Source organism: Coregonus lavaretus, assembly GCF_964263955.1.
Source record: "Coregonus lavaretus genome assembly, chromosome: 35".
Classification (NCBI taxonomy): Eukaryota; Metazoa; Chordata; class Actinopteri; order Salmoniformes; family Salmonidae; genus Coregonus; species Coregonus lavaretus.
Window position 1 is genome coordinate 17,350,588 of NC_140022.1, and position 25,534 is coordinate 17,376,121.

Sequence of the window (25,534 nt, forward strand, 5' to 3'; positions counted from 1 at the left end):
AGAGGCCAAGCAGTTGCCATACCAGGCGGTGATGCAACCAGTCAGGATGCTCTCGATGGTGCAGCTGTAGAATTTTTTGAGGATCTGAGGACCCATGCCAAATCTTTTTAGTCTCCTGAGGGGGAATAGGCTTTGTCGTGCCCTCTTCACGACTGTCTTGGTGTGTTTGGACCATGATAGTTCGTTGGTGATGTGGACACCAAGGAACTTGAAGCTCTCAACCTGTTCCACTACAGCCCCGTCGATGAGAATGGGGGCGTGCTCAGTCCTCTTTTTTTTCCTGTAGTCCACAATCATCTCCTTTGTCTTGGTCACGTTGAGGGAGAGGTTGTTGTCCTGGCACCACACGGCCAGATCTCTGACCTCCTCCCTATAGGCTGTCTCATCGTTGTCGGTGATCAGGCCTACCACTGTTGTGTCGTCGGCAAACTTAATGATGGTGTTGGAGTCGTGCCTGGCCATGCAGTCATGGGTGAACAGAGAGTACAGGAGGGGACTGAGCACGCACCCCTGAGGGGCCCCCGTGTTGAGGATCAGTGTGGCAGATGTGTTGTTACCTACCCTTACCACCTGGGGGCGGCCCGTCAGGAAGTCCAGGATCCAGTTGCAGAGGGAGGTGTTTAGTCCCAGGATCCTTCGTTTAGTGATGAGCTTAGAGGGCACTATGGTGTTGAATGCTGAGCTGTAGTCAATGAATAGCATTCTCACATAGGTGTTCCTCTTGTCCAGGTGGGAAAGGGCAGTGTGGAGTGCGATAGAGATTGCATCATCTGTGGATCTGTTGGGGCGGTATGCAAATTGGAGTGAGTCTAGGGTTTCTGGGATTATGCTGTTGATGTGAGCCATGACCAGTCTTTCAAAGCACTTCATGGCTACAGACGTCAGTGCTACGGGTCGGTAGTCATTTAGGCAGGTTATCTTAGAGTTCTTGGGCACGGGGACTATGGTGGTCTGCTTGAAACATGTTGGTATTACAGACTCAGTCAGGGACATGTTGAAAATGTCAGTGAAGACACTTGCCAGTTGGTCAGCACATGCTCGGAGTACACGTCCTGGTAATCCGTCTGGCCCTGCGGCCTTGTGAATGTTGACCTGCTTAAAAGTCTTACTCACATCGGCTACGGAGAGCGTGATCACATAGTCGTCCGGAACAGCTGGTGCTCTCATGCATGCTTCAGTGTTGCTTGCCTCGAAGCGAGCATAGAAGTGGTTTAGCTCGTCTGGTAGGCTTGTGTCACTGGGCAGCTCGCGGCTGTGCTTCCCTTTGTAGTCTGTAATAGTTTTCAAGCCCTGCCACATCCGACGAGCGTCAGAGCCAGTGTAGTAGAAAATCACATTGTATGATTTTTAAGTAATTAATTTGCATTTTATTGCATGACAAAAGTATTTGATACATCAGAAAAGCAGAACTGAATATTTGGTACAGAAACCTTTTTTTGCAATTACAGAGATCATACGTTTCCTGTAGGTCTTGACCAGGTTTGCACACACTGCAGCAGGGATTTTGGCCCACTCCTCCATACAGACCTTCTCCAGATCCTTCAGGTTTCAGGGCTGTTGCTTGGCAATACTAACTTTCAGCTCCCTCCAAAGATGTTCTATTTGGTTCAGGTCTGGAGACTGGCTAGGCCACTCCAGGACCTTGAGATGCTTCTTACGGAGCCACTCCTTAGTTGCCCTGGCTGTGTGTTTCGGGTCGTTGTCATGCTGGAAGACCCAGCCACAACCCATCTTCAATGCTCTTACTGAGGGAAGGAGGTTGTTGGCCAAGATCTCGCGATACATGGCCCCATCCATCCTCCCCTCAATACGGTGCAGTCGTCCTGTCCCCTATGCAGAAAAGCATCCCCAAAGAATGATGTTTCCACCTCCATGCTTCACGGTTGGGATGGTGTTCTTGGGGTTGTACTCATCCTTCTTCTTCCTCCAAACACGGCGAGTGGAGTTTAGACCAGAAAGCTCTATTTTTGTCTCATCAGACCACATGACCTTCTCCCATTCTTCCTTTGGATCATCCAGATGGTCATTGGCAAACCTCAGACGGGCCTGGACATGCGCTGGCTTGAGCAGGGGGACCTTGCGTGCGCAGCAGGATTTTAATCCATGACGGCGTAGTGTGTTACTAATGGTTTTCTTTGAGACTGTGGTCCCAGCTCTCTTCAGGTCATTGACCAGGTCCTGCCGTGTAGTTCTGGGCTGATCCCTCACCTTCCTCATGATCATTGATGCCCCACGAGGTGAGATCTTGCATGGAGCCCCAGACTGAGGGTGATTGACCGTCATCTTGAACTTCTTCCATTTTCTAATAATTGCGCCAACAGTTGTTGCCTTCTCACCAAGCTGCTTGCCTATTGTCCCGTAGCCCATCCCAGCCTTGTGCAGGTCTACAATTTTATCCCTGATGTCCTTACACAGCTCTCTGGTCTTGGCCATTGTGGAGAGGTTGGAGTCTGTTTGATTGAGTGTGTGGACAGGTGTCTTTTATACAGGCAACAAGTTCAAACAGGTGCAGTTAATACAGGTAATGAGTGGAGAACAGGAGGGCTTCTTAAAGAAAAACTAACAGGTCTGTGAGAGACGGAGTTCTTTCTGGTTGGTAGGTGATCAAATACTTATGTCATGCAATAAAATGCAAATTAATTACTTAAAAATCATACAATGTGATTTTCTGGATTTTTGTTTTAGATTCTGTCTCTCACAGTTGAAGTGTACCTATGATACAAATTACAGACCTCTACATGCTTTGTAAGTAGGAAAACCTGAAAAATCGGCAGTGTATCAAATACTTGTTCTCCCCACTGTATGTATACGATGAATAAACTTTAATTTGATACAATGGGTCTAATTTCTTTGGAAATTAAGAGACCACTAAATTGTTTTCTTAAATCAGCATCTCTACATGTATGACAGCTATTCCATTCCAGTGTCTGTTGAATTACAACACAGGCACACCTCATTCTACTGAATTAGGTACTGATTAGGTGATCACCTGACCCAAATCTTATTTAATGAGGAAAAGTATAAAAACCACTGCTGTGGTCATCACTATCCTCTTGCAATAGGACCAGCTGGATGGCAAAAACAGTGCTAATACCTCAAAAGTAATATTAATAAAAAAATAACTATTGAGCATGCCAAAAGAGTTGGCAGAGGGATACAGTGAGCGTCAGGTTGCTTCCATCCTTAACATTTCAAAGACGGCGGTTCATAAGAACAAGGTCAAGCAGCAGACATTGGGGACAACAAAGCTACAGACCGGCAGAGGGCGAAAACGACTCTACTGACCGGGATGACCGCCAACTCATTCGAATGTCACTCAACAACCGTAGGATGACATCAAGTGACCTACAAAAATAATGGCAAACGGCAGCTGGAGTGAATTGCATGGCGAGGACGGTTCGAAACAGGCTCCTAGGGGCAGGGCTGAAGTCGTGCAAAGCTAGAAAAAAGCCCTTCATCAATGAGAACCAAAGAAGAGCCAGGCTGAGGTTTGCAAAATACCATAAGGATTGGACCGTTGAGGACTGGAGTAAGGTAATCTTCTCTGATGAGTCCAATTTTCAGCTTTGCCCAACACCTGGTCATCTAATGGTTAGACGGAGACCTGGAGAGGCCTACAAGCCACAGTGTCTCGCACCCACTGTGAAATTTGGTGATTGGTGATGATCTGGGGGTGCTTCAGCAAGGCTGGAATCGGGCAGATTTGTCTTTGTGAAGGACGCATTAATCAAGCCACGTACAAGGTTGTCCTGGAAGAAAACTTGCTTCCTTTTGCTCTGATATTGTTCCCCAACTCTGAGGATTGGTTTTTCCAGCAGGACAATGCGCCATGCCACACAGCCAGGTCAATCAAGGTGTGGATGGAGGACCACCAGATCAAGACCCTGTCATGGCCAGCCCAATCTCCAGACCTGAACCCCATTGAAAACGTCTGGAATGTGATCAAGAGGAAGATGGATGGTCACAAGCCATCAAAGCCGAGCTGCTTGAATTTTTGCGCCAGGAGTGGCATAAAGTCACCCAACATCAATGTGAAAGACTGGTGGAGAGCATGCCAAGACGCATGAAAGCTGTGATTGAAAATCAGGGTTATTCCACCAAATATTGATTTCTGAACTCTTCCTAAGTTAAAACTTTGTGTTGTTTAAAAACTAACATTAACTTATTTTCTTTGCATTATTCGAGGTCTGACAACACCGCATCTTTTTTGTTATTTTGACCAGTTGTCATTTTCTGCAAAGAAATGCTCTAAAATGACAATATTTTTATTTGGAATTTGGGAGAAATGTCAGTAGATTATACAATAAAACATTTTATTTTTACCCAAACACATACCTATAAATAGTAAAACAAGAGACACTGATAATTTTGCAGTGGTCTCTTAATTGTTTCCGCAGCTGTATGTAGAGTAATGTTACTTTGAATCTAACCACAGCCCTTCTCCACCAGTGCTTCAACTACTCCAAAAAGCTCACCAGTAACACTTGAGAAACATTTTTGCATTTAATTATAAATATGACCATATACAAACATGGGGAATGATTGGATCAGTTGTATTAGGACCAGACAAGACTTAACATACGTAAGAATTATTTTCTCTTCCATATTCACAACGTTGTTCTTCCATTCCCAAAAGACCCAAATGGTATCAATAATAATAATAATAATACAAGAACAACAAAGTCTCACTCTGGGCTTACCAGAGAAGGACTGCTCCAGAGGTTGAATTCCAAAATGTGCAAAGGGTTAAATGAAGCCAGCAAAAACACTAGGATAGCTCTACAGTCTTGTCATAGATAGTAAGGCCTACGGTAGATTAAATCCGGTCAGGGCAAGATCCGCATTATAGCGCGATTGACATGTAAAGGTCATGTCCGACTGAGATGACATACAGTGCATTCGGAAGGTATTCAGACCCCTTCCCCTTTTCCACATTGTTACGTTACAGCCTTATTCTAAAATTTATTAAATACATTTCTCAATCTACACACAACACCCCATAATGACAAAGCAAAAAACAGTTTTCAGAAATGTCTACAAATGTATTAAAGACAACAAGTACAAGTATTCAGACCCTTTGCTATGAGACTCGAAATTCAGCTCCAGTGTGTCCTGTTTCCATTGATCATCCTTGAGATGTTTCTACAACTTGATTGGAGTCCACCTGTGGCAAATTCAATTGATTGGTCATGATTTGGAAAAAGGCACACACCTATCTATATAAAGGTCCCACAGTTGACAGTGCATGTCAGAGCAAAAACCAAGCCATGAGGTCAAACGAATTGTCCGTAGAGCTCCGAGCCAGAATTGTGTCGAGGCACAGATCTGGGGAAGGGTACCCAAAAAAAAATCTGCAGCATTGAATGTTCCTAAGAACACAGTGGCCTCTTCATTCTTAAATGGAAATAGTTTGGAACCACCAAGACTCTTCCTAGAGCTGGCCTCCCAGCCAAACTGAGCAAATCGGGGGAGAAGTGCCTTGGTCAGGGAGGTGACCAAGAACCCGATGGTCACTCTGACAGAGCTCCAGAGTTCCTCTGTGGGTGGAGATGGGAGAACCTTCCAGAAGGACAACAATCTCTGCAGCACTCCACCAAATCAGGCCTTTATGGTAGTGGCCAGACAGAAGCTACTCACAAGGCACATGAAAGCCCGCTTGGAGTTTGCCAAAAGACACCTTAAGGACTCTGACCATGAGAAACAAGATTCTCTGGTCTGATATAACCAAGATCGAACTCTTTGGCCTGAATGCCAAGCGTCACATCTGGAGGACACCTGTCACCATCCCTACTGAAAAGCATGGTGCTGACAGGATCATATTGTGGGGATGTTTTCCAGCAGAAGGGACCAGGAGACTAGTCAGGATCAAGGGAAAGATTAACGGATCAAAGTACAGAGATCCTTGATGAAAACCTGCTCCAGAGCGGTCAGGATCTCAGACTGGGGCAAAGGTTCACCTTCCAACAGGACGACCCTAAGCACAGCCACGACAACGCAGGAGCGGCTTCGGGACAAGTCTCTGAATGTCCTTGAGTGGCCCAGCCAGAGCCCAGACTTGAACCCGATCTAACTTCTCTGGAGAGACCTGAAAATAGCTGTCTCCCCATCCAACCTGACAAGAGCTTGAGAGGATCTGCAGAGAAGAATGGGAGAAACTCCCCAAATACAGGTGTGCCAAGCTTGTAGCGTCATACCCAAGAAGACTCAAGGCTGTAATCGCTGCCAAAAGGTTCTTCAACAAAGTATTTGTAAAAATGTCTAAAAATCTGTTTTTGCTTTGTCATTATGGGGTAGTGTGTGTAGATTGATGAGAAAAAGAATTGTTTTTAGAATAAGGTTGTAACATAACAAAATGTGGAAAAAGTCAAGGGGTCTGAATACTTTCCAAATGCACTGTATGCAGCGTTTACTGTGAATTTGGTCTTTGCGAACGCAGGAACATTGCCTTTGAATATTGTGCATTGTGGACAAAACGCGATCGGATTGAATCTGGCCCCAAGGCTTCACAACAAGCACACCATTCACTGAGGTAAAAGGTATGAGACTTCATGAGTTGAATACTTAAACCCAAGACACTTTAAAAATAATTGTGACAGTCACAGCACATAGATACCAGTAGCAGAACTTATTGAGAGGTCTATTGAAAGTTGACTTACAGTTTGACTAATTCCCATGAAGAGTGGAGGAATTAAACAGATTAGACAACTCTTGATAGTAAAAATGGGGTAAATAACTTATTTTTTCCATCATCAGTTGAACATAGCCAAGTATACCATACCACAGCAGATAGTCTTCAATTGAATCCTACAGATGAAGAACCACAAAAGGCCAATGTGCATTTTATGAAATCTAGATAAACATGCATCATTACATCATTATTAAAAATGAATTAAACAAATATGTTAGTGTAATAATTGGCAACTATCTTTCAACTATGCTGATGGGGTATACAAAAATGGAACAATATGCACATTGGCCTTATATGGTTCTTCGCTGCAAGGATTCAATTAGGCAACATGAATTATAGCTTCAAACTATCTTCTTTCTCGTGACCTTCGGACACCACAAAAATCACCAACGGTACTCACCGTGACATCAAAGTAAAAACAGAGGGTGCTCAAAACCTGCTAATATACAAATCAAAGACCATAAAATCAAACTTTATATAAAATAATGTCACAGTGACAGCATCCATAGCGCTTCCAAAATCTCAGAATCTTCATTTCCGGTCATCTAAAGAATTTAACCAGAAATCCATTTCATCCACTCAGGCACACGATCCAACTAAAAGACAGCCGAGTTGCCTCGGGACGTAGATCCAGGTATCCGGCCCAAAGGACCACGTCGGCACCCCAGTTAGCATTGTAAGTTAAGAGAATGAAACATTTAAGATGCGGTTTGTGCACGTTTCCAGAGGGGGCTGGAGGCTGGGGTTTTGGGGTTAGAGGTTGGAGTGAGCTGAGGGGGTCTTATGAAGTCTGGCACTGGACCCCGCCAGCAGACGGGTAGTCATCCTCCTCCATGTAGTGGTATTGGCTGCGTCTTACTCTGGCCGGGTCACAGTCCTCCAGGTCGGCGTAGATGTAGAGGTCGTCGTCCATGCTCTCGGGCTGCTCCACCTCCCTCTTGGCAGGAAGGTAGTGCTCTAGCTCCTTCAGCTTGTGCTTGGGGAGGAAGTTGGCCTCTGGGAATACCACCTTTCGCAAAAACAAAACGAAAAAGCACTTATTTCTACACCCTACATTTTTCTTTAAATGTCATATGAAATTAAGAACCAACTGAAACAGTAATAAAGCAAACACATTACGAGTTACACAGGCTACAAAGTGCAGACTTGTGTCAATTACATAATCACAATAAACGTGCTACTACAAAATGGCCACTGGTCATATGGTTGGTATTTGGTATGGTTGACTTTGTAAGTCTCCAGTAGTTTTCCAGTGGTTTAATAAAACATAAATACTGTCTGCAGCAGTAGTTAGTCAATCAATTTAATACAACATTTAAACTGAGGGAATGACTTAGGACACTATTTACTTTTCTTATATATTTTTAAGCTTACGGCACCTGGTATTCCCAGGCGGTCTCCTATCCCAGTACTAACCAGGCCCGACCCTGAACAGGCGTGTTCAGGGTGGTATGGCCATAAGCTTTTTTTTTCTTTTTCTGTTTTCTTCCTGAATTAGGTCCCTTGGCTCATCTCTGCAACGGGCTTGGGAGAGGCGAATGTCGAGTCAAGCATCCTCTGAAATATGTCCCGCCTGGCCGCCTACTTATCACACTGCTCGCTTGACCCGATTGTCAGCCACACCAGTGTGTCGGAGGAAACACTGTTCGACTGAAGACTGACCGAAGTCAGCTTGCAGGCGCCCGGCCCTGTCACAAGGAGTTGCTAGAGCACGATGAGCCAAGGAAAGAAAGCCCCACCAGCCAAACCCTCCCCTACCCCGGACCGCGCTGGGCCAATTGTGCGCCATCCTGTGGGGGTCACGGCTGAATTAGGACACAATTTCAATAAGATAAAAACCCAATGAATACGCCGCACAAAAATATTAACGCAACAAGCAACAATTTAAACGATCTTACTGAATTACAGTTCATAAGGAAATCAGTCAATTAAAATAAATATGGATTTTACATGACTGTCACGGATACCTAAAAAAAAAAAAAAAAGTAGGGCCGTGGATCAGAAAACCAGTCAGTATCTGGTGTCACCACTTGCTTCATGTCGCACGACACATCTCCTTCGCATAGAGTTGATCAGGCTGTTGATTGTGGCTTGTGGAATGTAGTCCCACTCTTCAATGGCTGTGCGAAGTTGCTGGATATTGGCAAGAACTGGAACATGCTGTCGTACACGTCGATTCAGAGCATCCAAACATGCTCAATGGGTGACATGTCTGGTGAGTATGCAGGCCATGGAAGAACTGGGACATTTTCAGCTTACAGGAATTGTGTACAGATCCTTGCGACATGGGGCCGTGCATTATCATGCTGAAACATGAGGTGATGGCAGCAGATGAATGGCATGACAATGAGCCTCAGGATCTTCCATTCCATAACCCTACCGCCACCATGGGGCACTATGTTCACAACGTTGACATCAGCAAACCGCACGCCCACACACGCTGTCTGCCATCTGCCCGGTACAGTTGAAACCGGGATTCATCTGTGAAAAGCACACTTCTCCAGCGTGCCAGTGGTGATCGAAGGTGAGCATTTGCCCACTTAAGTCGGTTACGACGTCGAACTGCAGTCAGGTCAAAACCCTGGTGAGGACGACGAGCACGCAGATGAGCTTCCCTGAGATGGTTTCTGACAGTTTGTGCAGAAATTCTTTGGTTGTGCACAGTTTCATCAGCTGTCCGGGTGGCTCCTCTCAGACAATCCCACATGTGAAGAAGCCAGATGTGGAAGTCATGGGCTGGCGTGGTTACACCTGGTCTGCGATTGAGGCCAGTTGGAAGTACTGCCCCATTCTCTAAAACGATGTTGGAGGTGGCTTATGGTAGAGAAATGAACATTAAATTATTTGGCAACAGCTATGGTGGACATTCCTGCAGTCACCATGCCAATTGCACACTCCCTCAAAACTTGAGACAAATGTGGCATTGTGTGACAAAACTGCATATTTTAGAGCGGCCTTATATATTGTCCCCAGCACAAGGTACACCTGTGTAATGATCATGCTTCTTGATATGCCACACCTGTCAGGTGGATGGATTATCATGGGAAATGCCCACTAACAGGAATGTAAACAGATTTGTGCACAAAATTTGAGAGAAATTAGCTTTTTGTGCGTATTGAACATTTCTGGGAACTTTTATTTCAGCTCATGAAACATGGGACCAACACTTTATATGTTATGTTTATATTTTTGTTCAGAATAAATACAAATATAGTTCAACATCTACAGTACATCTACAGTATCACGTCCTGAATGGTGGAACACATTGAATGGTGTGTGTGTTTTTTACAGAACATACCGAAAAGAGGATAATGAGGTGTCCCTTTTCAAACGGCCGGCGGTGCATGGGCATCCCCTCATTCAGGACACACTTCTTGTCGCCAGGTTTGATCAATTCCCCTGCCAAGGTAAAAAATGTAATTGTAAAACACGATCAACCAGCGCTGTCACGATACCAACATTTTACTAAGCCAAGTATCACGATCTCATGGTATCGCGATACTACTCGGTAAAGAAAATCTAGTGGCCTAGCGTCCTGTTCGCCCCCCAGACACTTGTTCCCGTTTTCTAAACATTATGCGCATGTGCTACCCAAAAACCCTGTCATTGATATTCACAATTATACTTAATACAACACATATTGAATTAACTTCACACTGTATAATAGAATATTGCGTAGACTTATTTGCTCATATTTGCAAAGGCCTACCTCTAATTTGGCTGGAGCAATGGAAGGAAGGAATATACTGTACATGCATAATGATCTGCATGTCATTGTGGCAGTAAGGGGAAAACACTGCATGAAACCTCTCCCTTCCTCCCGCTCGCTCTCCCAAACACATATGCACACTGCTTCCAACTTTAAAAACATTAGGCACCAAGTCTCCTGTTTAGGGGACCTGCGTGGTTCCGGTACCGACCAATATTTTCGTTTAAATCCATCTGTGGACACCATAGATCGAAATGGCTTGCATTGAGCGTTCTTTCGGACACAGGAAGCTAGAGCTCGGAGACGTTCACAGCGATGGGGGCAGACATTTTGATCTTTAGAAAATATGCACATTTTCTAACACTAAATATACAAATATGTATTTGACAGTTATAAGGAAGGAGAAATCTTATAGTTGGTCATTTTATACATTGATTATACTATATTTAGAAAGAATATAATTTCAAGCATTATTCATATAGTTTTGTCGAATAGGAACCAAATATATTTTTATTTTTGTAAATATTTTAAATATTTCATATTTTCATACTTATCATTTGTACTTGAGCTTGTGTCCTCAAGTCACTACACCTCAGCAATTTATAGCTATTTTTTTTACCAGAAAGGTGAGATTAACCTTTTTTGGAGTATGCAGCATTACTAGTTATTGTTTATGGCCCTCTCATGATAAACACTTACTTTTGGGGATTACGTAGATTACATTTACTTACATTTGAGGTTAATGAGCACCAGAAATATTGTTTTATATAGTTTAGGCTTACATTATGAATCCTACCTTTGAAGCACGTGATTAGCATCATGATTAGCAGAGCCTTTTCCTTTCTTCCTGCGCCAAGCAAATTTGCCTAGACCTACTGTCAACATGAGCAGGTTGTTAGCTAGCTAGGTAACATGACTGAACGTTGTTTGTATCAAACCAATAAGTAACGTCCCGGGATTAGTTTAAAACGGCCCGCAACATGGTTGTGAAATTATTCCAAATGCGCGCAAATTGACACAGGAAGAAAAAAGAAAAAAACGTAGCTCCGGGTCATTTCCTTTTTAACCATTTGAGGTAGAGACACACCGTTTTCTTTGCTGTAATGCTCCAAAAATGCCTGTCATGAAGCGGTGCATTTCCTCTGTCACTCAGAGGCTGCTTGACCGCAAACTTGCAATTGCAAAGTCTACTTAGACTGACCTGTGCTCTTGGTTATACCAGGCAATAAAATGCTCCAATGTATGAACTTTGCTCGCTCTGCTCCAATGTATCAAATGTAACAGAAGATTCATCAGGGTCTGCGTCCCCGCTCGCCATTACCGCTAAATTCTATTTTTAAAACTGATGGAGGAATAGATGTGCAGGAAGAGTGGACAGAGAGAAGCAGGTAATGGCTGGTTGATCACAGCTGCCACACGTGAGATGCGCTTGAAAGTGAAGTGGACATTATTGGACTAGCGCATACAAGAGACTAGTTGCTGTTGCTTAATTTTTTTAACTGATTTTATAAAACAGGCGCCAGCAGGTTCTTTAGATTGGTAGGGCTGACAAATTGGGTAGCATCATATGAAACGGTCCTACAGGATTCTGAAATGTTGGTATAAGTATCAGGATGTTTTGGTACCGTTATATTACAATGGTACCGGTATACCGTGCAACACTACGATCAACAAAAAATAAAATGCATAAATTTTTTTTACAAATTGCCCAGTGTTGTTGTAAAAGGTTTCTGTTAAATGAAATAATCTAGGAAGTGTACCTGGGTGGCAGGTGATGAGGAGGCTTCGGTTGTCCAGAGTTTGAACAGGCTTCTGGAAACCACACAGGGCCTCCACCAGCTGCAGCTCCATAGTCATGGTCAGATTTTCCCCTTGTCTGTAGAATAGAGCACAGTCAATACCAATCAAAGCCAACAAGGCTGCGATTGATTGCATTTCAAGCCAAGAAGTGAAAATCAAGAACTGAGAAGTGATTGGCTCTCAATGGCGATTTTTTGTTGTTGAAGAAAATGAATTTAAATTAAGTTCTTGAATGGCCAAATTTTTGTTTTGCTAGATATATAGACCTTTTTCCAGTACATGACACACTGACGTCACACACAGATGCGTGCGACTCTTAGCGGCAGTAAGAAAGCAATCGCCATCTGTGCCTTTTTCAACATAGAAGTAATAACTTAAATCTAGGCTAAACAAAATAACTGTTTTAGGTTCTCATACGCTTACAATTATGTTTTGATTCTTGCTTGAACAGCTGCAAAGATTTATTTTTTGCTGCCGTTCTATAAGAACTCCCCCTTGTTCTGCCACCAACCTCCACGCATCGCCCTCATGCGGCAATGTTTGCAAACACAGAAAGGGGTCTATAGGCTAGTACAGAATACAGACCAATACAATACTGAAGAATATAAAAAAGGTCTCGTTTGGAACAATGGAACTGCCAAATTTGTGCACAAACCATTTGTTGGTCCAATCAGACAATGTGATATAGACATAGGGTAGAGGCCGGTAGTGAATAAGGACTGGCATGAGGTTTAATCTTTTACCTGGTGAAGACGGGATGGACTCTCTGATCCAGGACAATGATGATGTCACCAGGCTCTAGTCCTGGCTCCTGATCTCCCTCCCCGTGGAAAACTAGCTTCTGCCCATCCTTCATACCTGCAACAATAATTTAGGCTTGATTTAACTCAACTGGCCCGTATTTAACTGCATTAAGACAGATCAGAATTATCTGGCAACGCCATTCACACGCAACCATGCCTTGGGGAACATTTAGGGCACTTCCACATATCCCTAGATGATTTGGATCCTGGAGCGTTTGGTAACCTGATCCATGCTATAAAGCAGATGTGGAAGTGCTAACTAATCCTGGCGCAAAATAATCCTGGTCCTTGGTCCAGGACCAGAGATATTGTAATGCAGTAGTGTTAGTCGCATGAAACTTTGTTACAGAAATTATATCCGGAATCTGTTCATTTCCATTCTTGTTTTATGGAATTGTCAAAAAACGTTCCAGGGTACCAAATTCATATGCGAAAAAGCCCTGTGAGTTGGACCAAACCAACTTTCCCTGACTGTTGCCTTGGATAACCAGCGCCATAGAGCCAAAGAATAGGGGAACAACCAACCACAACAGGAATCACAGTACACACACACTACAGTTTGCTTCAGTATAGGGATTTCACTATGGCTGTCCATTGGATAAATTCACAAAGGCTTTAGTAGCACAACTCAAGGATACACCAAGTGAAATAGCTGAGTGAGCTTTCTTAAAGAAGGGCAATTCCAACCCTTTTGACCTCATTTTGATAATCTCCAGCACAATACCAGTGTCTACATGTGAAAACGGCACATTTCTACATTTTGTAGAGAAAATAAAATACTGTATTTTCCGCACTATAAGGCGCACCGGAGTATAAGCCGCAGCAGCTAAATTGAATGATATTGAATGATGTGTACATATATAAGCCGCACTGGACTATAAGCCGCAGGTGTTTTAATGTTTAATTACCATATGTAAGGGTTCGTGCACAGAGGGGATTGTCGGGAAAGAGATGGCTGCTTGAGGAAGCTCCCATTTATTAACATTTCAACAAACAAGTTGCATATTTGCATAACGTATTCAAGTGTTACCATTTAGTGCAATAGTAGCTACAGAACATATACTGTGCTGTGTAAACTGTATCACATAGCGTTTCAGACACACAAACTTTTCAACTTTCAAACTTAAACGGTGCGCTCCCAGCGCACATACCGGCAGTGATCTACAGCAGTGGTTTTCAACCAGTGGTCCTTGAGGGAGTGCTAGGGGTTCCCCAGCAAAATTAGTTAATAGCGTCACAATCATTTAACCACTTAACTTTAGTTATTTTTGAAAAACCTTGAAAAAGTGTGCGCATCTTTGAATATTTATCTATATTATAGCCTACAGTAGTACCATAACAAAAAACAAAGCTTACAGCGCTTGACGAGGCAATATCTGCTTAAAATATACGGTAATCAGCCTACCAGAAAAGTTATTAATCCTCGTCTTCATCTTTTAGGCTAAGGTGCAGTACACGGCTGTAACCAGAAAAGTCAAGTCATTAATCCTCATCTCCGTCTTCTTCCTGCGTACTAAAACCACCAAAGTCCTCATCTTCAGTGTCGGAAACGAACAGGCTCAGGGTGGCTTCGTCAGCCACTCTCCTCTCTCCTTCGTTGTCGCTCTCAAAACCAACAAACTCCTCTTCGTCACTGTCGGAATCGAACAGCCTCTGAAGGGCCTCAGCTGTGGCGGCGTCCTCCTCTTCATAACGCAGCAGTCCAGCCTTTCGGAACCCGTTAATGATCGTGGATGTTTTGACAGCCAGATTGACTGCCTTTAACTTAAAAGCTGCATCACATGCATTTCTACGTTTGTTTTCCATAATGAGGGTTTGTGGATGAAAACTTCCTTTGCACAAACTGTCTCGCTGTCGTTCTCTCTCTCGTACCACTCTCGGTTCCACTTTTACTTTTGCGCGCTACCTGTCTCACTCTTTTCCGGCCTCCAGCTTTTCCTGCTGGAGCCCGCCGCTTAAAGGTGGGGGGCGCGGACCGGTCATAGAGCCCATAGAGTTAAAGTTGGTGGACTGTAACCTGTAAAATCCATAGATTTAGGAGGTCTTCTAGTGGCCGTTAGCTGTAAAAATCCATAGATTAGCCGCACCGTTATATAAGCCGCAGGGTCGAAAAATTGGAAAAAAGGCGCGGCTTATAGTCCGAAAATTACGGTAGTTTAAAAGTTATACCACATGACAAAGGTTAAAATTGATTTTCAAACAGATTCGTGGGGAGCAAGAAAATAACATTCTCCTGGCTAGAAACTTGTTGCAGGTTTTGAAAATCAACATTTGTATTACTTTTAATCCCACCCTGCAATGTCACAGAAGCATTTTTTGGGACTTTTATCTTTTTAACTACAGATCATAGAAATGCACCGTTTCCACATACAGGTGACTACCAAAATAAAATGGCAACATAAAAAGTGTCTTAATAGGACGTTGGGCCACCCGAGCCGCCAGAACAGCTTCAATGCACGTTGGCATAGATTCTACAAGTGTCTGGAACTCTATTGGAGGGATAGAGTTCCAGACCATTCTTCCATAAAAAATTCCATAATTTGGTGTTTTGTTGATGGTGGTGACAAACGCCGTCTCAGGCACGGCTACAGAATCTCCCATAAGTGTTTAATTGGATTGAGATCTAGTGACTGACACACACACATTAAACCCCCTAGGCTCCTTTGAGACCCATCTTTTAAAGTCACAGATCTTTTCTCGCCATGGTAGGCAAAATAACATGCAAGATGGGATGTTTTAATTGTTTAACTAACTCAGGAACAACACCCTGTGGAAGCACCTGCTTTTAATACACTGACTCCCTAATTTAATATAATATAATATAATATACAGGTAACTGCCAAAATAAAATAAACACTTTATTAAGTGGTCCTCTGTAGCTCAACTGGTAGAGCACGGCGCTTATAACGCCAAGGTAGTGGGTTCGATCCCCGGGACCACCCATACACAAAAATGTATGCACGCATGACTGTAAGTCGCTTTGGATAAAAGCGTCTGCTAAATGGCATATTATTATTATATAATAATATAATAATATGCCATTTAGCAGACGCTTTTATCAAAAGCGACTTACAGTCATGCATGCATACATTTTTGTGTATGGGTGGTCCCGGGGATCGAACCCACTACCTTGGCGTTACAAGCGCCGTGCTCTACCAGCTGAGCTACAGAGGACCACTTAATAAAGTGTTCATTTTATTTAGGCAGTTACCTGTATGTAGACACTGATATGGTGCTGGAGATAAATGAATAGGAGGTTGAAAAGTGGCAGAACTGCCCTTTAAGCTGTGTGTGTGTACGTACAGTGCATTCTGAAAATAATCAGACCCCTTGACTTTTTCCACATTTTGTTATGTTAAAGCCTTATTCTAAAATGGATTAAATAGTTGTTTCCCCTCATCAATCTACACACAATTCCCCAAAATGACAAAGCAAAAACAGGTTTTTAGATATGTAGAAAAAAATGAAACATCACATTTACATTAGTATTCAGACCCTTTACTCAGTACTTTGTTGAAGCACCCAAGAGTCTTCTTGGGTATGACGCTACAAGCTTGGCACACCTGTATTTGGGGAGTTTCTCCCATTCTTCTCTGCAGATCCTCTCAAGCTCTGTCAGGTTGGATGGGGAGCGTCGCTGAACAGCTATTTTCAGGTCTCTACAGTGATGTTCGATCAGGTTCAAAGCCGGGCTCTGGCTGGGCCACTCAAGGACATTGAAATTTGACCCGAAGCCACTCCTGCGTTGACTTGGCTGTGTGCTTAGGGTCATCCTGTTGGAAGGTGAACCTTCACCCCAGTCTGAGGTCCTGAGCAGGTTTTCGTCAAGGATCTCTCTGTACTTTGCTCCGTTTATCTTTCCCTCAATGCTGACTAGTCTCCCAGTCCCTGCCACTAAAAAACATCCCCACATCATGATGCTGTCACTACCATGCTTCACTGTAGGGATGGTGCCAGGTTTCCTCCAGACGTGACCCTTGGCATTCAGGCCAAAGAGTTCAATCTCGGTTTCATCAGACCAGAGAATCTTGTTTGTCATGGTCTGAGAGTGCTTAAGTGTCTTTCGGCAAACTACAAGCGGCTGTAATGTGCCTTTTACTGAGGAGTGGCTTCCGTCTGGCCACCTTACCATAAAGGCCTGATTGGTAGAGTGCTGCAGAGAGGGTTATCCTTCTAGAAGGGTCTCCCATCTCCACAGAAGAACTGTCAGCATGACCATTGGGTTCTTGGTCACCTCCCTGACCAAGGCCCTTCTCCCCCGATTGCTCAGTTTGGTCGGGCAGCCAGCTCTAGGAAGAGACTTGGTGGTTCCAAACTTCTTCCATTTAAGAATGATGGAGGCCACCGTGTTCTTGGGGACCTTCAATGCTGCAGAATTGTTTTGGTACCCATCCCCAGATCTGCGCCTCGACACAATCCTGTCTCTGAGCTCTACGGACAATTCGTTGGACCTCATGGCTTGGTTTTTGCTCTGACATGCACTGTCAACTGTGGGACCTTATATAGACAGGTGTGTGCCTTTCCAAATCATGTCCAATCAATTGAATTTACCATAGGTGGACTCTAATTAAGTTGTAGAAACATCTCCAGGATGATCAATGGAAACAGGATGCACCTGAGCTCAATTTTGAGTCTCATAGCAAAGGGTCTGAATACTTATGTAAATAAGGTTTATGTTTTTTTATTTGTAATACATTTGCAAACATTTCTAAAAACATGTTTTCGCTTTGTCATTGTGGGGTATTGTGTGTAGATTGATTAGGGAAAAAATGTATTTAATACATTTTAGAAGGCTGTAATGTAACAAAATGTTGAAAAAGTGAAGGGGTCTGAATACTTTCCGAATGCACTGTATGTATGCACACAGAGTGGACAAAAAAATTCCATAACAGACTGACCAGGTGAAAACGATGATCCCTTATTGATGTCACTGGTTAAATCCACTTCAAATCAGCGTAGATGAAGGGGATGAGACAGGTTTAAGAAGGATTTTTAAGCCTTGAGATAATTGAGACATGGAGTGTGTGTGTGTGCCATTCAGAGGGTGAATAGGCAAGACAAAATATTTAAGTGGTTTTGAACTGAGTATGCCTGGCGCACCGGTTTGTGTGTCAAGAACTGCAATGCTGTTGGGTTTTTCGTGTGTATCAAGAATGATCCACCACCCAAATGACATCCAACCAACTTGACAACTGTGGGAAGCATTGGAGTCAAATTGGACACCTTGTAGAGTCCATGCCCTGACAAATTGAGGCTGTTCTGAGGGCAAAAGGGGTGCAACTCAATATTAGGAAGGTGTTCCTAATGTTTTGTACACAAGTTGATATGTAGGGTGCATTTTGTCAATTGACTGCCATTCTACACTATAGGGTCAAACTGAGCTGTACTGGGCTGGCCAGGTTACAGATCCTGTAAACGTTTTGGAAAGGACAATGTGAAAAGGAAATAGCAGTATGTTTTGGCCCTGTATAGTGTGAATATGTCACTCACTATGTCATCTTATATCACAATGCTCTTCATTCCTGGTTCCAGAAGACTGCAGTGTGTTGCTTGCCTTTGTCTCTGCCCAGCACTAGAAATACCGATCCAACTAATCATCAAGACTACATTGATCAGGTGTATTAGCCAGGACCAGAAGTGAAGAAAATGTAGGTTGTATCACATAACAGACATCCAAACCTCCTACATCCTCAAAATGGAGGAAGAAAATGTTCACACTTTTACCTTGTAAATTGGCAGTCGCTCTGCTAGCATTCCCATCCACAGGTAGCTTGGTCTGTCAGCTAACGGTGTCAACAGGGCCATGGCGTATCCCGTGTCAACATGCTTAACCCATCCCCCCATCCCACCCGCGTCGCTAGACAAACATACAGTGAACAATTTAGGCAGAGTCTATGCTCTTGACAATTTCTCCTCCACACAAATCAAAGGAGTCAAATAACTGATGGACCTCATAGCAAAAAATAAATAAATAAAAATCCAGGGTAGAACATTTTTTTTTCTTGTTCTATATACTAACTATAAATACGTCTATGTAAATTGTGAGCTGTGGAAAGACTTCTCTTGATGGACAACAATTAAATCAACCACCTCACCTTTGTCAATGTGGACCTCCAGGATCTTCTTCTGCCGCAGAATCTTGCGTCCGCCGCAGGCCTTGCAGCGGTCCTTGTGGCTGATGCGCTGGCCCTGGCCCTGGCAGCCCCCGCACACGGCGGACACCTGCTGCACCATGCCTGGCCCCAGCTGGTGGAGGCGCACCTGCATGCCCGTGCCGCGACAGGACATGCACATCTCCACCGCGCCCTTCCTTCCCCCGCGACCTACCCCAAAACACAGCCATGTCAGTTCACATCACCCTAGTCGTTTGCAGCAATAACTATTATCACATCACCATTTAAACAGAATGCCTCATGCGGTGTTTGACAGGGCGGTAAATGCTAGTCAACAGATAGCGATTCTGTGGCATAACGATCCGCTGTAAAATGTTACTGTGAGATAAGCAAGAACATTTATGTATGCATTTTATAATCAGAGCAACAAAAAAGGAACCAAACAATAGTTTGGGCCTTGTCCGACGATAATCTCGGAAATGTTTTATCCTAGCAGAGGCATTTACCTCCCTCTAACAGTTAATTGTTTATAATGTGATGTTGGCTTTTACAAGACAATGTAGAATGACATCCAATCCATGCATGATCACACATGGCTATTCAACCTGATGACTTTAGGGTCACCACACTGGTCATTTTCATCCTTCCCTTTTAATGAGGGACTGATCAAGACCAAGGTTAACCAACAATGTAACATGTGTAGTAATGTAGCACCTTCACATCGCTCGCAAATAACATTCTTCTGGACAGCAAGTTTCCTCGTGGCTCCATTGAAGAGGTCTTCCAAAGAGACTGTGAGCTGATGAACGACATTCTTTCCTAGGTTTGGAGAGCACATTGGGTCAAAGCATTCGCTTAAGAGAAGTTAAGAAGAACCACAGAAGACCAAAGGTCAGAATTTGAAGTCTGACTTCTGTTGAATGTAATATTTGTCTCTGTACTACGTTTTACCTCTCCTCTCCCGGTGCATTCGGCCACCTCCTCCAAAGAACATGTCAAAGATGTCCATGGGGGATCCAAAACCCCCGCCACCTCCACTGCCCCCTCCTTCTTTTATGGCTTTCTCCCCTCCCCGGTCATACACCTCTCTCTTCTGGGAGTCCGACAGCACCTCATATGCCTGAGAGATCTGCTTAAACTGGGAAGAAAAAAACTGAATGATCAATTCTCAGAGCGCAAACTACTAATAGAAATCTCAACTAGTACTTAAAAATATTAAACAACTTACTAAAAATGTCTGACAGAACTGTAGAAACAATGTATGTATTTTCCATATTCATCTCTTAAATTAACCTGGCATAACCGGCGTCAGTGTGCTGGATTAGCATATATCGCTGCCTCCCTGAACTTGCCTATGACTGGGCTTGAACCAGGGTCCTCTACCTTGCCAACACACGTGACCACCCGCTCTATAACTAGCAAACCGTTTGAGCTATACAAAAGGTACCAATTGGATAGCTCCATCTGCGACATTTAAAGCTAGCTGGGGAGTGAGCTTACTGTACATTCTTAACTCCGCTACACTAGCATGCATAACTTATCTCCACTCAACCAATGGTCATAAATCAGAACCTATTCATAGAAGCAGTCTCACACTGCCTTAATTTTGCCAGACCCCAGGAAGGGTATGGGGATCCATAATAAATACAAATACATGGTTTATAACATACACTGCTCAGCAAAGATAAAGGTGGTACGGCAAAAATTAACTGTGACTGTCACGGATGCAAAGTGGTTTTCTGAATACTTCCACTCACTTTCTCTCCCTCCGTAGGGTTCTTGTCAGGGTGGTACTTCAAGGCCAGCTTACGATAAGCCTTTTTCAACTCATCTGGAGTGGCATTGGGCTTAACACCCAACATGTCATAAAAGCCGGTTTCCTTCACCATGGTTGTTGGTTACAGTCTGCAGAAGAAAACAAATGCTGTTCACACAAGTGTCCATTTCTCTTCCTGTATGTCATATAGTGCTGAGCGATGTGCTTTTTTAGGTCGATTCGGGTTCGATGACTTTTTAAAAAAATCACATTTTCTATCTCTCTTTTTTTGGTGGGGGCCTATTCAGTCTTACAAAATCACTATTTTAGTAGTTCTTCAAAAGTAAATATGGCATACTTTTAGGACTGCTGAATACCAACTATCAATCTTAGATGATGTGTTTTCAGGTAGAGATACCTCACAAAGCAATTGCTCTCTATCCCGCGTTCTTGTCTCTGTCTCTGACCGGACAAGTAGGCGCGCAATGGATTATATTCATTGCAGTTAATTACCACGTTTTCTGCTCTAAACTATGTAGAATATTGGCCTGCTGTAAACGTCGCACAGTTCGGGCTTGATCTGATCTAGAGAAACTGCGCATTGCACTCACAGAAAAAGAAAAAAAAATGAACGAAATGGAAAATCTAATAATTGGTCAATTAGTTGTTTATAAAACAAAAAAATAAACATCTGTTATTCGCTCAGCACTAATTACATTCTATTTGCATTTGAAACCAGATAGCAAAACTTGGTGAATAGCAACATTTATTTCAACATGAGGGGATAGCTCCATCTGATCTAACCAATACCACAGAGTTTCTGAACCCAGAAGCGCAACATTGTGAGACTTCTGAGAACGTTTGCGAAACAGACCAGAGGGGTGTCCTACAAAGCAAGCTAGATCTACTCAGGGTTTTCGAAAGCTAACCAGCTTCAGTTAACTTCACATTCCAGCTCAGGCTTCAGTCATCCTACAACTGTATTTATTGCTTGTCCACCTGCCACTAACTCTAGCAGGCTTGTAAGTGCACATGGCTAGTCGAACACCGAACTCTTCATTGAGACAATGCTGAAACAATACACGGGGAAGTCCGTGCCACATTCATTTGTGCCAAAACCAAAATGAAAGAAAATGTCTTGCAAATTCGGCAGGCTATGGTGTGAAATGGAAGTGCAGTCTTTATTTTCTTTCTTATCATTAATGCAGACTTGTGTGCTTTCCAATGCACAACAAGTATCTTTCCCCCCCACTCCTATCGATAAAATAATTGTATTGTCAAACAAAAGTATTACTGTACGTGAAGTTTAAAATGCATTTTCATTGCTAAATGTGTAATGTGATATTTTTTAACACAAACATTTGATTTCTCCCTACAGTTTTCAGCCGTCAGCTTCGCCCATGACTGGCTCATATGAACTACAATCCTGACCGCTGTGTTTTAACATCAATAATCATCGCTTGGGATATGGCTTTCAAAACATATGGCTCTTCTTTTTCATCAGCAAGAAATAATCTTTAAATAAAGAGTTACAAACGTTATGCACTTACAGTAGCAGTTTTGCAAAGATCCATACAGCTATGGTAGGCCAATATTGGACTAAAGGAGCCTAACGTTACTCCTCTGTTTATATGGCGAATTGGCTCTGGAAGACAAAACAAACCAAATAAGCCATCTAAATGTGAATCGATTCTCAATTGCGGTACGGTTCTAGAAACATAAATCCCTTTACTTTCATATCACAACAAAATAATTTCACAAATGCTAAACACAATTACTGTACCCTGTTTTAACCGGTTTTAACACAGTTGCAGAGGACAGTATTTTTCAGTGACACATTTGTGGCGTTTGTCTTCTGTTTACACACAGGTAGGTGTTCTGGGCATCTCCGGCGCGGCTCACTCCTGGATTGCGTCCTACCTGACCGGTCGCTCCTACCAAGTGGCGTGGCGAGAAGCTGTCTCCGCACCACGTGCTCTCACCACTGGTGTCCCCCAGGGCTCAGTTCTAGGCCCTCTCCTTTTCTCCCTATACACCAAGTCACTTGGCTCTGTCATATCCTCACATGGCCTCTCCTATCATTGCTACGCTGACGATACACAACTAATCTTCTCCTTTCCCCCTTCTGATAACCAGGTGGCGAATCGCATCTCTGCATGTCTGGCAGACATATCAGTATGGATGACGGATCACCACCTCAAGCTGAACCCTGGCAAGACGGAGCTGCTCTTCCTCCCGGGGAAGGACTGCCCGTTCCATGATCTAGCCATCACGGTTGACAACTCCGCTGTGTCCTCCTCCCAGAGTGCGAAGAGCCTAGGCGTGACCCTGGACAACACCCTGTCGTTCTCCGCCAACATCAAGGCGGTGACCCGCTCCTGCAGGTTCATGCTCTACAACATTCGGAGAGTACGACCCTGCCTTACACAGGAAGCGGCACAGGTCCTAATCCAGGCACTTGTCATCTCCCGTCTGGACTACTGCAACTCGCTGTTGGCTGGCCTCCCTGCCTGTGCCATTAAACCCCTACAACTCATCCAGAATGCCGCAGCCCGTCTGGTGTTCAACCTTCCCAAGTTCTCTCACGTCACCCCCCTCCTCCGCACACTCCACTGGCTTCCAGTTGAAGCTCGCATCCGCTACAAGACCATGGTGCTTGCCTATGGAGCAGTGAGGGGAACTGTACCTCCGGGCTCTGATCAGTCCCTACACCCAAACGAGGGCATTGCGTTCATCCACCTCTGGCCTGCTGGCTCCCCTTCCTCTGCGGAAGCATAGTTCCCGCTCAGCCCAGTCTAAACTGTTCACTGCTCTGGCACCCCAATGGTGGAACAAGCTCCCTCACGACGCCAGGACAGCGGAGTCACTCACCACCTTCCGGAGACATTTGAAACCCCACCTCTTTAAGGAATACCTGGGATAGGATAAAGTAATCCTTCTACCCCCCCCCCAAAAAAAATTTGTAAAGTGGTTATCCCACTGGCTATAGGGTGAACGCACCAATTGGTGAGTCGCTCTGGATAAGAGCGTCTGCTAAATGACGTAAATGTGCCCTTGAGCAAGGCACTTAACCCTAATTGCTCCTGTAAGTCGCTCTGGATAAGAGCGTCTGCTAAATGACTAAAATGTAAATGTAAATGTGTTCAGAGACGCAGATAGCTAATTAGCACAGGTAGTCCACTGGCTTCTGTCTGTAAACAAGCGCTGTAACATGAATATATGGCCGTGTGGGAATCTTAACCCTATAAAAAGGTGTGTATCAATTTAACCTTTTTTTTTTTTTTACAATTAGTAAGTCCTTATGCTTCCATAGCAAGCATGCTTCCATCTCAAGCAACGCGTGTTAATGTTCAGACCGAGCGTCGCGGTGCTTAAGAAAACATCCCTGTACAGAAGACTAATTCTTCCAATCTTCATGCTGTAACGTTAACGTCTTTGCCAATACTCTAGAAGCGCTAGCTAGCGTCGAACGTTAGCTACATTAATGTTAGCTAGCTAGATTATTACTAAAGGCTTAAAAGGACAGCAGAGACCCATCTAGCTAGCTAGCTACCTACAATGTGGTTAGGTGTTATCTATTAATTTTTACTTACAGACGTTATGCATCTTCTTCACTAGAAAGCACAAAGTAGCTAGCTAGTTACCCGTATCCAACATAACGTTAAATTAGCTAGCTAATTTACCTAGGTTTGGTAGCTAGCTAGGCTAATGTTAGCTGGCTAGCTATCCCCGACCTAGCTAACTGATAGTGATAGTAGTAGCTTAGTTAGTAGTTTGTTACCAATTAGGAACATACTTTTTTTGCAGAGTGAAAATACCATTAAATTGTGGTTAACTACCTGTTAAAGTAGACGTCCGTAGAGAGAAATGACCTTTTTTAACTTGGAATCCCCCTCCTCTTCCTGGCGATGAACTTCCAGAACCTTCTACTTGCACCGCCTACTTTGATGGTGCTTTCATGACAACTCGGAAATAAACGAGGTCAAACCATGACGTCGGACCTATAGAAAGATTCCGGAGTTTTCGACTTGCTATTCCGAGTTTGATGGCCATTCAAAACGATTTTTTCCAGAGTTCACAGTTGTCGGGAACGCACTGAAGTCGGAGATTTCCCAGTTGTTCTGAACGCGGCATTATTGATAGTGGCGTATATTCATGGCTGCCAAAGGAAGCCAAGCCTCCCAAAAACATTGACCAAGAAAAAAAGATAAAATTGTGTTATTATTTGTGTTTCATAATTTTCCTTAAATTCACAAGAGGCTGAATGTATCTCACCGGAGAAAGCATCCGAGCGAGCGAAACAGCGCCCCTCTGTATGTGTAGGCCATCTATCTGATGCTGTCTGGTCCAAAAGAGCATGACATTGTTGCCAACCCTTGCCCAGCAAGCATTGGCCTTCCTTAAAAAAAAATATTAAATAATAGCCAATCAGCGTTGAGCTAAACTGAACGAGCTCAAATGTGAGTCATCCTGGAGCACCAAAAAAAAGTGTCAAGGGAAGCCAGTTTGGATTTGGCCTCACTCCTATCAAATCGCATTGAGACCATACTTAATTGACAGAAACAACTTGAATTGTTGCATCTTGTTGTGTTGTTGTCCTCAGGTGGCTAGCTAGCTAGCTAAAGTTGGCTCTTTCCTAAATTAGCCAAGGATGGAGATAGGGAT

At 43.6% G+C, this 25,534-nt stretch overlaps 1 protein-coding gene across 3 annotated transcripts; it reads right to left on the minus strand.

Annotated features, from left to right (window-relative positions):
- Positions 1–4,489: 4,489 nt before the first annotated feature.
- LOC311109770 (dnaJ homolog subfamily A member 1-like) lies at positions 4,490–24,819 on the minus strand. 3 transcript variants are annotated; one of them, XM_084152751.1, is made up of 10 exons: positions 24,709–24,797; positions 22,420–22,514; positions 20,871–21,018; positions 20,065–20,251; positions 19,828–19,932; positions 19,096–19,323; positions 12,941–13,055; positions 12,158–12,273; positions 9,987–10,087; positions 4,490–7,697 (listed from the first exon to the last, which is right to left on the minus strand). In XM_084152751.1, the coding sequence occupies exons 3-10, from the start codon at positions 21,000–21,002 to the stop codon at positions 7,470–7,472; spliced, it is 1,212 nt and encodes a 403-aa protein (XP_084008877.1). In that variant the 5' UTR covers positions 21,003–21,018; positions 22,420–22,514; positions 24,709–24,797; the 3' UTR covers positions 4,490–7,469. The 3 variants fall into 3 exon arrangements, with proteins under 3 accessions (XP_084008877.1, XP_084008878.1, XP_084008876.1); XM_084152752.1 differs by lacking the exon at positions 22,420–22,514 and having other exon boundaries at positions 24,742–24,819; XM_084152750.1 differs by lacking the exon at positions 22,420–22,514 and having other exon boundaries at positions 24,709–24,810.
- Positions 24,820–25,534: the final 715 nt, after the last annotated feature.